General features: G+C 40.2%; 1 protein-coding gene across 5 annotated transcripts in view; it reads left to right on the top strand.

Annotated features, from left to right (window-relative positions):
* PCCA (propionyl-CoA carboxylase subunit alpha) overlaps positions 1-13797 on the top strand; it is a 300001-nt gene that overhangs the window by 212990 nt on the left and 73214 nt on the right. For all 5 annotated transcript variants that reach the window (XM_069802387.1, XM_069802389.1, XM_069802391.1 and 2 more), the window contains one exon: positions 12321-12419. In XM_069802387.1, the coding sequence (XP_069658488.1) occupies positions 12321-12419 (99 nt within the window). The remainder of the gene's footprint in view (positions 1-12320; positions 12420-13797) is intronic.

The raw sequence follows: 13797 nt of genomic DNA, 5'->3' as shown, positions 1-13797 counted from the left end.
GTTCTATTAGCATGGTGAATTTGAGTTTACCCTGGTAAAAGTCAGTAGCAAGCCACTGTCTCCAGTTTAAATGTAAGTAGGTGGAACCATGAGGAAATACTGAATTCGAAGAGGTGTCTATTCACAAACAGTACTTTTATGCCTTTTGAGTGAATTCATGGTAATCAGTTTAACATAAATAGTGCAATCCCATTAATGGCTAAGGTAAATAGCATTAGATGTAAACATCTTTTTTACATTGCTACATGACTTGATTTGTTCTGTTTATGGAAACGCTTCAAAACTTTTTAGCATCTCCTCTTTTGTGTAAGTGGTTTATGACTCTTCTGATATCTCATCTTCTTCCTGCCGCATCAGCTTTGCATCCTTACCCCTTGTGCACCAGCCTGTGTTCGTCCCTTTTCTTTTATCACTGACACCTCTGGAGCGGTGATGTTCTTACTCCCTTTTTTGGGCTTATTTTAAAAGCTAGAGGAGGGGTTTCTAAAGAGGGAGTATGCCTACTATTACTCCTGGTAATTCCTTACAGTTCTTTCTTCTCTCTGCAAGATGGCTGGTGTGTTTTGATAAAAATGAGTATTGTCTTGATACTGGTCAAACATGCCTGCGAGAGATGATTCAAGTATGTGGATTGGGGAGCAGTGAATGGTAGAAGGGATTTGGTAAGCATCTGATGATGCTATTACTTCTGACCAGCTTCTTGAAAGTCATCAGTTAAAACACTTGCTTTGATTTTAAAGTTATTACACTTGGAAACGAACCAAACAATGGGAATAGGTTTACAGGTATTTTTTTATTGCATGTAGTCTCCTCTTCCTCAATGCTTATTTTTATTTCAAAAATGAAAGTAGCTTCTTTATCTTCTGGCTGTAAGAAAGAAAAGGTCTCCTACAACCACTGTTTTTCTTATACCTGGGAAACCATATAGATAGTCTAGCTGTTATCGTTTTATTTTTTTCCTTAATCCAGTGGATTGATACAGCATACGGAAGTGTTCCCTTTGGCTATTTGATTGAAGGGCATACATTGGATCGCAGATGATATCAAAATAGATTTGGCTTTAAAAAGAATCAGGCTTGATTCTATGATACACTTATTGTCCTGAAGCATGTGGGGCAGTTTGGGCAAGATACGCAACAGCAGATATTTTGCATGTAAAGCTTTTAGTTTAAGTGGTGAATAACCTTGGGCTGGGGATATTCGAAGGACTAGTGCTGACCTATATCCTGTTGTGACAGCTGAGAGCAGCAGGTTGGAACTGCTGGATGAAATCCATACCCAGTTGCCCACTGTATTTTCTTCTTGTCACTACACAATGTCAAGTCAAAGACACTTTTTTCCCTTTTTTTTTTTTTTTTTTAAACTGTTGCTTATTCTAGCTGTTTACTAATTTGAAGAGAAGATAGCCCTGCTGCCGTGGTAGTACAATGGGAAAAGTAATTGCAAACAGTGGCAAACTGTGTCCAGTTTGAGCATCCACCCTACATAGCTAGGCTGAGGTAGAGTACAACTTCCAAATATAATGAAGTGATGCTTTTCTTGCTCACTAGCCATTTTGGAGCCTGCTGATTTTGTTGGATCTCTGTATCAAGTTGTAAATGGTGTGTGAAATAAAACACTTCTCAGTTGATGGATATGGTCCTCATGCTTTCAAATCCTCTTCAAATTGCTGTAGTATGCTTTGTTTAGACCAGGCACAGAAGTCTACCTAAGGCATAATTCTCACTTTAGAAAGGAGATAGAAAGGGACGCCAGTAGGAACTAATTTTTTTTTTTTTAATGGGGATGTATGTGCATATGTTGGTCTGCCTGTCTCTCTTTTTTTTTTTAAAAGTTTTCTTTTAAAAATACTCTTCCTAATTTATATTCTCTGATGATATTTTTCCAAATAGATATTACTGGGTAGTGGTACTGGGTAGTTCCTTCATAGCCAGTATTAATTCCCACCCCTCTCTCCCAATTAAGAAGACAAAAATTAGAGTCTTGAGAGTTATGTATGACTTGTCAGCAGCACATTGGGAGTCAAGGCAGGAATTTATTAATTCTTGACTCTAAGCTTGAGATCCAGCTTCTGGTGATACGGTCTCTCTATTAAAAAAATATATATAAATCTGTTCTTAGCTTGTGTATCCTTATTGCATAACTTTCACTAAATGAATATATGTATTAGATGAATGCTTAAAAATTTATATATATATATATATATTCCAAAATGTGTTCTTTGTCTAAAACATTAGTATGAGGTTTAGTCTGTTGTGTTTTGTAGTGGCACTTTGGTATGATAACGTCATTCTACTCTTTGAGAAGTTATACTGTCAAGTAGGATAGGGCTTGGGATCCCTGTGTGCCTCTGAAGTGAAAGAATGGAAACTCTGCAGCTGAAAGTCATTTAGGAATTAGGCTTGCTTAGTGATTTCAGTATATAGGCATGAATCATGACTCAAAAGCTACTAAAACAGCAGTGTCTGCCTTATCACAATTTATTTTACCAATGTATTTTTAACTCCCAGCATAATGCTCTTAATGACCCAGATTCTGTCATTGGTCTCTATGCTAGACCCCTTTTCAAGATAGAAAACGAGAATATCCCCAACACATTATCCTATTGGCCAAGGAAAGTTGGAGTGCAATGCAACTTTGAAAGTGCCCTGTATGCACATAATAGTAGCAATACTGTTTGAACCACCTGCACCATTTTCCAGCCACCTAGGAGCGATACCTGTAGCCAGGCTGGAGTGTATTTAGCTCGGTAGAGCGACTGGAAAAGGAAGGCAAGGCATGTTCTTTCTTCTTCTCTTCCACACTGGTCCGATAACGATAGACACACATATTTCCCAAACCAGCCGTGGTTTTTGTGTCTGAAGCTGTTGCCAGCAGATGTCAATGATTTTTTTAACAGCTAATTTATTTCCTTGCTCTATTTTTAATTTCTTTTTTTTTTTTTAAACTTTAGCAGGCTCAGGCAGGTTACAAATATGGGATGTCATCTTAGTAATGACTCCACAAAGAAAACTGAAGTAGTAAAACAAAGTGTTTGCCACAGTGGAGTGTTTTTGTTGCGTACAGCCTCTCTACTAGGTTTTACAAAGAGGATCACTTCCCTGGTGAATGCTTGAAGAAAGCTCTTGCTGATTAGAGGTGATGAAGGCCACCACTTCTCTCTCTTGTTTTGTTTTGATTCTCTTGTTGTTAAGCTGAGGAGCTGATGCCTGTTGTGTGCTCCTCTCCTCAGTCTCTAGGCTGGCATGCTCCCATTTCTAAAGTGAGATATACCAAAAGAGCTAATGGTAATTTGCATCTATAAGTGCTACTTTACAGAAAAGAGAGATAATTTGAATGTGTGCACATGTGTTTGCTTTATTCTAGTGGTTATGGGCTATTTGCTCTTCTTGTGATTAAGGACTGCCCATTCTATGAATGTACTTAATACTTTGAAAACTTGAAAGAAATGATGGCACCCCACACAATGTCAAAATGCGCATTTGAAGTAAAAGCCCAGCAATTCAGATCTTCTGGTCTTGTTCATAGCAGGTAAAAGGCTGCCTTGATGACACTTAGAGCAAACGAATTTCTCTCCTGCAGTCATGCACCGAATAAATTGCTTGATCTAGTTTGGTACAAAAGGACGTGATCTATAAATAGTTAACAGAGCTTTCTTCAGGACAAGTGATCTATAGACTGGAACTCTCTCTTGGGGTCTTTTAAAAAAGTAAGTGCTGATATGAACAAAAGGAAAGTTTGTTTAAAAAAAAAAAAAAAGGTGGCCTTTTTAATGAGATTGAAATTCACATACTTTAACTTCCTTTTGAAAGCATCTGGCCAACCACTTCAAAAGTCCAAAAAGCTAACCTTACAGTCACTTGAAGTAAAGAAGAAAAAACGTCAGTCCATTAATCTGATGTGAATATATTGTCAATAACTACAAGCTGAAAATGCAAGCTAAAACAACTGGTTAATCTGAATCAAAGAAATTGCTGTCATAGAAGCATCAGAGAATTCAGTTTTTATTTGAAAGCTGCTGTTTCGGGCTTAAAGGAACTTTTCTTCTCTTTATGGCATTTGTATGAGTTTGTCGATACACTGCATTGTTGGCCACAGGGTCTCTCTGTCCTATTTGCTCTTTCATGCACTTTTTTCACAGCTAATCTTGCAGGTTTTCAGACTACTGCTAATTGTGATAAGCAAAACTTTTAAGACATTTTAGTGTGCTAAAGGAAGCATCCATCTACCAAGTTTCTTCATGTGGCATTTTCAGAAGAAAGCAGAAAAAGTAGTTATCTATGGAAACAAAAGGAACAAGCCTCCCTTTTTATGGCATTTTCAGCTTTGCTTCTTTTTTCATTGAGATGAGGCCCGTCATCCTGAAAGTGGCATCAGTGTGGATTTCCCTGAAAAAGCCTGTATGACCTGTGCATATAAAATTGGGGTTTTAGTGGCAGTGTTGCGTGCAGGCCAGGGCAGTGATGGCAGCAAAGGGACTGGCGCATGTTGCTGGTGTGGATGTTAATCCCGTCAGTGTCTTCAGATACGTGCTAGTGTGTGTACGCACCACAGCTAGCACAAGGACCAGCACCAGCAAGTATGTTGCGAGCAAATACGACTGGGCAGAGCTTAAGAAGCAGAGATATGACTGTGAGTGCTTGGGGGCCAGAAGGATCCTTCACCAGAGTGAGAAGACCATCTATGTTTATAGGTTTGCCATGGGTTTTGGGAGAGGCAAATAATTCTGTGCCTACAGAGAAGCTGAAAGCCAAGTGTCCGGACTATGAAATCACGTGGGCAGGTGAAGGCTATTGACTTGATCAGTTAAAAAAATGTAAAATAGCATGGTGGGAGTATGTTACAGACCACCTGATCTAGGTGAAGAAGTAGACAAGACTTCTTTAAACAACTGGAGGAAATCTCTGTGTCACAGAACGTGGTCCTCATAGGGACCTTGACATCTTCTGGAAGGGCAACATGGTGGGATGCAAGGAGGAAGGTTTCTGAAGGGTGTTTGGGATAACTGGTTGATGCTGCTACTGGATGGGTAAACTGGTGTTGACAGAGCCACATCTGCTATTCACTGTCAAGGTTGAAGATATGATAATGACTGCCTGGGCTGTGGCAACCACAAAATAAAGGGTTGGTGTTCAGAATCCTGAAGGAAGTGAGGAACAAGATTAGCAGGGTACAGACCCTGGACTTCAGGCTAGTGGACTTCAGGTTATTCTTTATTTATTTAGCAGGTAGGGAGAGTTCCATGGGAGACAGTTCTGAAGAGCAAAAGAGCTCAGAAAAGCTGGCAGGTCTTTAAGGACAGCATCCTCTAAGTGCAAGAATACTCTGGAAAGTAAGCACCTTTATCAGGAAAAACGCTTCATTAAGAACAGGTATAATGGCAGAGCTCCAGTGCAAAAAGGCAGTATCTGAGAGGTGGAAGCAGAGACAGGATACAAAGGAGGAATTTAGAAAAATTGTCCAGGCATGGAGGGTTGGTGTTAGGAAAGCCAGAGCTTACCTTGACAGTTGCAAGGAATGTTAGAAGCAACAAGAAGAGCTTCTACCACTGCATTAGTAATAAAAAGCTGAAAAGGGGAAATGCTGCATCAACAAAGGGATTACAAGTGATTTGGTAACAACAGACGCAGTTAAGCCCGAGACTTCTAGTGACTTCTTTGTTTCAGTCTTCATCAGCAAGGTCTCCCAGACCGCTGTTATTAGTGAAAGAGTTTAGGGAGGAGGCAGAAGCAGATCAAGTTGGTGATTGGGAGAGTTGGAAACGCATGGAAATCCATGGAATCAGCCAGACTGCATCCAAGAGCGCCGAGAGAGCTGACTGATGTGGTAGCGAGACTGCACTCTGTACCTTTGAAAGGTCATGTCATGAAAGTTGAGGGAGGTCCCTCTTTACTGGAGAAAAGCAAATGTTGCACCAGTCTTCAGAAAAGGCCAAAAGCAAATACCATGGAACTACAGCCTGGTCAGCCTCACTCCAATCCCTGGGAAGTTCATAAGGTGAGTCCTCTTGGAGCACATTTCTGGGCACATAAAGAAGGTGATAGGTAACAGCCAGCATGAATTTACTGAGGGCTGATCAACCTGACAGCCTTCTATGATCAATTGACAGGATTTGTGGACTGGGGGAGAGCAGTGAATGTCATTTACCTTGACTTTAGCGAGTTTTTTGACACCATCTTACACAACCAGATGGATAAAAAGCCAGTTGAGTGGTCAGGCTCAGTGAGTCATGTTTAATGGGTTGTACTCTACTCAGAAGTCACCAGGGGTCTGCAAGGGTCTGTATTGTGACCAGTCCTGTTCAACAACCTCATCAATGACCTGGAGGAGGCAATGGGAGTGCACGGTCATAAAGTTTACAGAAGACATAGAACTGGGGAAGCTGCTCAATACAGTCACAGGCAATGCTGCCACCCAGTGGGACCTAGACAGGCAAGAGGAATGGGCTAATGGGAACTTTGTATAACTAAACAAAGTCAATGTCTTTCTCGTGGACACGGTATCTAGACGTGGTCTGAGTTTTGAGCAGAGGGGTCTAATCACTTCCCTTTTTATCAGGAGACTATACTTTTGTTAACAGACCACAGGACACTGTTAGCCGCCTTTGCTGCCAGGGCATGCTGTTGACTCATTCATGTCCAGCGGACATGTCTGCCCACATCTCCAAGTCCTCCACAGAGCTGCTCCCCAGCCAGTCAGGTCGCAGCCTGTATCATTGCAATGGGCTTTTCCTTCCCACATGCTGGACTTAACCATTTGTCTTGAATTTCACAAAATTTCCATTAGCCCCTTCCTCTTGCCTGTCTAGGCCCCTCTGGATGGCAGCCCTGCCCTAGGGAGTGTTAACTGTTTGCCCCAGTTTTGTGCCGTCTGTAAGCTTGACAAGAGTACACTCTGTCACCTCTTCCATGACATGACCCTGAAAAATGTCAAACTCTTAATGAGTAGTCAGACCCTGGGTCACTGGCAAATACAGTCCAAAGAACAGGAGAAAAAGCATATACAAGAAGAAGGAGCTTAACTAATAAGAATTGCCTACATGGGAAATCTTTATGGGTTTCTTTGCATGACATTTCTTTGCATCTGTGACATTTGCATCACATCTCTTTGAATGACAACATGTGAAGTGCTATTTGGTTGATACTATTTCCTAATGTAGCAGATATGACTCCTTTTTTATTCAAGGTACTTAAAGACAATGTGGGTGAGTTGGATAAAATTGTATAGGAAGACCCAATAATTGCCAAGAGAACTCTGCAAATGACCACGAGTGCTTACAGGCTCCAGGTGGCTGGTAATTTTCATGATAAGCAAGTGTGTTGTGATGATTAGCTTTGGGAATATTGAGAGATGCAAGATAGTGTTTGAGCTCTCCTGCTGACTGGGAAAGAGGTTGTTGGTTGTTTTTTTTTTTTTAACATTGAGGACTAGCAAAATATTTTACAAAATGCCTGGGCTTTTATGCATTGCGCTTCTAAAGGAAGCCCTAGACTCATGAGCCCCCCCATAAAGACTTTGCTCTCATTCCTAAGCATACATGGGACTGCAAAAGGTAAGGGATCATAGCTTTGGCACAGGACAGTCTTCACTTCCCTTTTCTATTCCATGTGCTGCTCCATTAGCTGGACAGTAGATTAGATGGGAATTTCAGGAATTTTGTGAAGACTGTTTGGGAACCAAAAGCCACTTCGTCCAACTCGGTTTGGCTTAGTCTGAGATCACTGTGGACTAACTGTTACTGAATACTGCTGCCTACAGCTGGACCTTCTATTGCCACACCATGCTATGAATCCTCCGCCCGCCCCCTCTTCTGCACAAGAAGCAATACCTATCCCTTATCTGACTCATAAAAATGAAAAGAATCTCCTTGCTGTTTTGGCATGGGTGGTGGTGTTCAGCAGTAATGGAGGTGAAGAGGCTTCTGCCCGAGACAGTTACTTTTCCCAGAGAAGAGGCCATCTTTACTTCGTGCAGGCTTGAGTAAAGTCCTTAAACATGTATGCTACCTCATGTTTACAACAGCATTGCTTGCTGCCATTGTTCCTTCCTTGCAGGTTGATTTTAAGGTTTCAGTTTGTAGAGTCTTGCTGCCCACTGGATGTGCCTTAGATTTACAGCTAAATTAATGCCAGTTGAAGGGATTGGAGTCTATGACACAGAATATTCATAAGTCTCTGGTGAATAGTAATGTCTGTCTTCCTGAAAGGTAACATCTTCATGGGCAGCTGTCTTGACCAGACAAAGATTTCAGCAAGGCAGGTCTGCAGAGGATGACTTTTCGTTTGATTGATCTGATTGACTAGGGAATGCTATCAGTTCTGTTATAGCAAGAGGTAGAATTAAGGAGTGTAAGGAATTAGGGTAGGGGTGGCATGACCAGTAGTTAGGGCCAGGACTCTTTAGGCCAGGAGTTAAACCAAAAGCATCGAGTTAAACATCATGCTGGAAGGCAAAATTGGAACCATGGGATTAAGTCAGCAGACTTAAGTTAGTCAGGCTCAAGGCTGGCATGAGGAACTTCAGGCATAATATTTTGAAGCATCAGGCAGGAAACAAATGCTTGAGCTGCCCTCCAGTCTCCTGGAAAACCACCTTCATTTCCAGGAGAAAAGAAGTGACATGTGCCAGATGTATGCGAGACTCTGCATTAGTAAATTAACAGGGCTATAACACTCAGGCTTGTGCTGCCTCCTTTAATTGCCTGCCATGCATATAGAATGCCAAATGATGTTCTCTAAAGGAAACTGAATGCAGATTATGCTTTGCAGCTCTTAGCACTATTGGTTAGCTGGTACCTATCATGCTGAACATCAGGAGCTCAGTCCACAAGAGGTGAAGGGGCTGCTACTTGTGTAGTTCAGGTGCATGCCAGCAAAAGTCTGCAAAGTTGTGACAGTAGAGTAAGCCGTTGACCTTTTTCTAGCATCATGCCTTGGACTTGTCATTCTTCTTTCTGAGACCTAATTTACAATAGCTTTTGAATTGGAAATAATTGTAAAGGAGGACCACGGCTGCTTTTATCTTTTATGCCCTTACACAGGGACAAACAATCCTATTTAAAAAAAAAAAAATCCACCACTACCACACCACATCGATGTATTGTAGCAATGGTTTAAACAGCCATAGTTACTATAGAGTAATTCCCCCATGCAACACAACATGATGTGCGTATGCATGCATACACACACATGCATACACTTGGAACTGAGTAGCTGAGGACTACTAGCTACTACAAGGTAGACTATATAGCTGTGGTGTAAAGTACAATGTGGCCCACTGCGTGAGTGACTGGACTGGGATCTCCTCCCTGCAGTTGAAGTGTTGGTATCCGTTGAGTGCTGATTCATTCCTGGCTGTCTTATGAGCCCAGAAACAAAATAAAACAGGAAATAGTCAACGTAATTCTTTAGTAGTCGTCCTCGTGTCCCCCTTCACCCCCCCTACCACCCCCAAGACTAAAGCAAAAAGCCCCTGGTTTTATTGCAGTATTTGTTAGGTTCTATTATCATATCCATTGCTAAAGGAGGAATGAAGGCAAATGCAAGCTTCTGACAAGTCCTTTGAACATCTTATCTATTCCCCTGCCTCCGCCAACTAACCATGCTAGGCTGTTGGCTGCAGAGCTGTGGAAGGAAGATTTGCTCTATTAGCTAAAACACTGGTTTGATTACAACCCCCATCTGGTGTTTGGGTCTTTTTTTTTTTTTTGTTCCCTCCCCTGCCTGCTTTCCCCTTGTTTGTAGTGAAAGTAACATGCCCACTACATGGTAAAATCTCTTACCCTCGGTTCCTGTTAATTTTCTCTGATGGCTTGACCTCCTGGTTTTGTCATCCTACCTATTGGAGCAGAGATAGCCAACTTCTTTGTGATCCTCTTAGCTTCACATCATCTTCCCCAGTTGCACATACTGTGGTGAGACCCAGGTGAAAGCAGCTAAGAACCTGTAGCTCCATTCTGTGAGAAGACTGCTGCAGTTTACTGGGGTATGCATTGGTTCAAATAACACCACCCACCCCGCTCTAGCCCTTTATTCTTTCTTGAATGGGGAAAACATCATAGAGGCAATATATTGTCTGCTGGTTTTTCTATTGCATGTGAGCAGCCATAGTATTCCTAGAGTGCCACGGTTTGTTTAGACCTACCATCTGGCTGCTTGCATCTCTTCTTTCAGGGTGGTTTCCACCAGAAATTTTTTGATACTAACGTAATCTGGAATCAGTGATGGCTAGACTTGTATAGACCTTTGTGAGGGATTTTAAACAGGTCATTTACCACTGTGACACACTTGGTTTACTTCTCTTTTGTTCATCTGTACAGTGACAAAAGAGCTAATGATTAAATTGAGTTTGTTGTGGAGGTATTGACTTGCATCTTGCCACTGGAACAGCCTTCACTAGGACTATAGATATCGACTATAGATTTTCTGTGAGGCTGTGTGTAAATCCCGCGGTGCAACAAGCACAGCGTACAGTTGAAGTTATTTTTGGTGGTCAGGAGCCTGGTATGCTTTCATACCATCTCCCCTTCTTCCCGGAGAAACATGGTAAATGATGTTTTCAGACGGAGGCTCCAGTGCAGACAGTCTTTCTTTGGTTATAGCGATAGTGACAGACAGCTTTTTAAAGAATTGCCTTACGAAAGTTCAATTGGTAATCAAAGAGGGCTGAGACAGAGCACTGGAATTGCTTTTCTCCATTTGGAAAGTCTTTTTCAGATGTTTCTGCTGTTCTCAATAAAGACAGTATTTGCTGATTCAGGTTTGCTGAGAGCGGGCGAGGTTCACCGCTGTGTTCCAGCTGCTTTGCGGTGCTCTGGCAATGCAAACCAGCTGCAGGTCTGGTTTAACTCAAGCCAGGTTTATGGCTGGTTTGCATCACTGGAGCAGTGTAAAGTACCTAAAGCATGCCAGCTAATCTGGCCTATTGCTGAACCATTATAAATGACTTGTTTTTCTTCTTGTTCTTTACATGTAACTTTATTTATAGTTAAAGCCGTAGAAATTGAGTAGATTGTATCACTAAGACCGATTTTGAGTTCTAAACTAAAGTCTATAGAACTAGAGGTTTTTTAAGCCAGAGCTTTTTCTTCTTAACTGAAATAAAATTGTCAGATTACACATTGCTCCTCTGCACTTCTGTGTTATGGATTTCTTTTTAAGTTACACTAGGATTACAGTTGCCTGTTCTTATTATAAGATGAAATAATGATTAGTCTGAGATCTAAAAGAGTAGGCTTTATAAGTTTTATTTTGCAAAATGTGGGCTCAGCTTTTATTCTAAATGCAGTAATTTTCCTCTAGTTTACTGAGAATGTGTGCAATATTTGTGTCATTATCAATATTGTCTGTAATTTACTGATTGAAAATATTTTGGAGGTTTTGAGAGAGGAAGGAAATCACCAACCATGATGATTTTTCTTCTGTTTATAGTAAAATATGTAACTGAAATCATATTTACCTACCTTGGATAGCATGATGAGTGTTCGAAACAAGCCACAAATATTAATGATTAATTATATTAGTCCATGTACAGTATTTTTTTTCCATAATCCAGCTCTTCCTCTGAGGCTCTTAGTGTTGAATGTGTGATGTGTATTTTTAAACAGTATTATACATAGAAGAATGTCAGAAGTGTCATTACAGCTACTCTGATCTACACTTTCCTCAGAACTCAGATATTTTGCTCTTTACCTAGAAATATTTTTGTATAAAGATTATGGGATAATTTAAAAAAAGAATTCTTTCTGGATAAACATACTGGCATTCAAATCAGAAATTTTATTCCTCTGATCAACTGTATATTGGAAGAAAACATGACAGAATTTGCAAAGTTTTTCTAGACTTTGAGGCAAAGCACCGAAGAATTAATTACTGCCTCGTATTAATTAAGATAACAATGCAAAACCCTTCATTAGAAGCATAGGAAAAGTTCTTCCTTGGTCCTTGGAGAGAATATTATATGCAAGCCCTGTTGTGTGGGTTGCAAGGTGTCACTGGAATTTATATGCATTACTTGTCTAATTGCAGTAAATGTAGCATGTCCAGATAGGTTTAAAAGTTGGATGGCTGTTTGTTACTTGCTGGAAATCACTTGAAACCTTGCTACTCGGAGGCAGCTGTTCACAGGTCCTTCACCTCTCCCCAGAGATAGCTGGAAGACTCTGTTGTTGGACCCTGTCTTTTATGGCAGAAGCAGTAAACATGACAGGTTGTTTGGGAGCCATCTGTTTTAAAATGGTTGCTGCTTTGTATGCAGTAATGAACTTGAGATCAGTTTTCTGTCTGTCTTCATAGTAACAGCCTTGTTTGGTGTCACAACAGGTGGAAGTTGATGGGATGAAACTAAACGTGACCAGCGAGTGGAACCTGGCTTCACCCTTATTGTCTGTCACCATTGATGGCACTCAGAGGACTATCCAGGTAAACTCACCAACGCTTCATTTGTAGAGCTGAGATAACCACGAGCCTTTGGGTATCCAAATAATACTGATATGTGGGGTCTAAACTTGCTGCATCCTAAAAATGATGTGACGTTGTGTGAATAACATAATCTTTCTGCTTTGAATACATCCAGAGCTTCAGTGGAGTGAACTTGTCTCAAAGTTACTTATCTAGAGTTTGGAATATCTTTCTTTTAAAGAGAACTTGCTTGTTTTAGACAGAAATTTATCCCAGTTTCTAGGATCTCTTTACTTAATGGCTGTAAGGAGATACAGTTTCTTAATCACTTAAGAAATAAAGAATGGATTACTGCACCACCACCACCCACCCCCCCCCCCGCCAAACCAAACTAAAAACCAAATAGACTCGAAAAACCAACCAAAACCCACATGGGATCCTGCAGTAAAATTATTCCTTGTGTTTGGATCCTGTGATTTTTTTTTTTTTTTTTCCCCTTTTGGGCCTTTGCAATTTGAATGTCACAGGCCAGTGCATCTCCCATGTAATGTGTTTTTTTAATATGCTTTTATGAAATATGATTAGTTCCATGATTTGAGAAGAAAAATGTAGAAAACACCCCAAACTTGTGTGGCTCTAAGAAAAGAGGACCAAAAAGATTAATATAGTTGTATATTCTTTCCTTCTGGCCACTAGTGTGTTTGAAATCAACTCCAAACAAAAAGGTGTGCCTTTAACTGCCTTGTAAATTTTCTGAAGGCAATGCCAGTCAGGATTTATATATTTGTTGACAAATCCTTTATTTATAAATACCCATTGATCCTGGTAATAGTGAAAGGAGAAAAAAAAAATCAGAACTTTTAGAGTTATTGAAAATATCTTTCTACATACAACAATATCTCTTTCCTATACATTTATCAGTGATACAGTGGTCAGACTTCTGATAATTTACGGTGAAATGTGTGAATTTATTTTTTCATTTTCACTCCTGATAAATTACCCAACTGGAAATACTGTCTTTGCTTTGACTGAATTATAAGACTGCAACTTGAAAATAAAAAATATTGTATCTTTCAAGGTTAGTATTGACGGAGAGTGAAATATTCATTGCGTGCTCAGGTAAATTATGGACTTAAGTTTTGTAGATTGCTTGGAAGCTTAATGCCCGCCTCAGGGCTTGTGTATATCTAAAATAATTTTTTATTTTAAAGTGTATTTTTATATTTTAATACTGGTCCATTTTGGTACTGTTTTATAAAGTACATTCCTAATTTTGAGTAGGAGACAATACTGATGTATGAATACATAAAATCTGCCTAGGAGAAAAGCATTATATTTAGAATGGATAACCATATTCAGAAGGCCTCATTGCAAACTATATAACAACTTTATGGCTGGA

This window comes from Haliaeetus albicilla, chromosome 15 (assembly GCF_947461875.1).
Source record: "Haliaeetus albicilla chromosome 15, bHalAlb1.1, whole genome shotgun sequence".
Lineage (NCBI taxonomy): Eukaryota > Metazoa > Chordata > Aves > Accipitriformes > Accipitridae > Haliaeetus > Haliaeetus albicilla.
The sequence above is the reverse complement of the archived record's forward strand: the minus strand, read 5'-3'. Positions and strand labels throughout refer to the sequence as shown.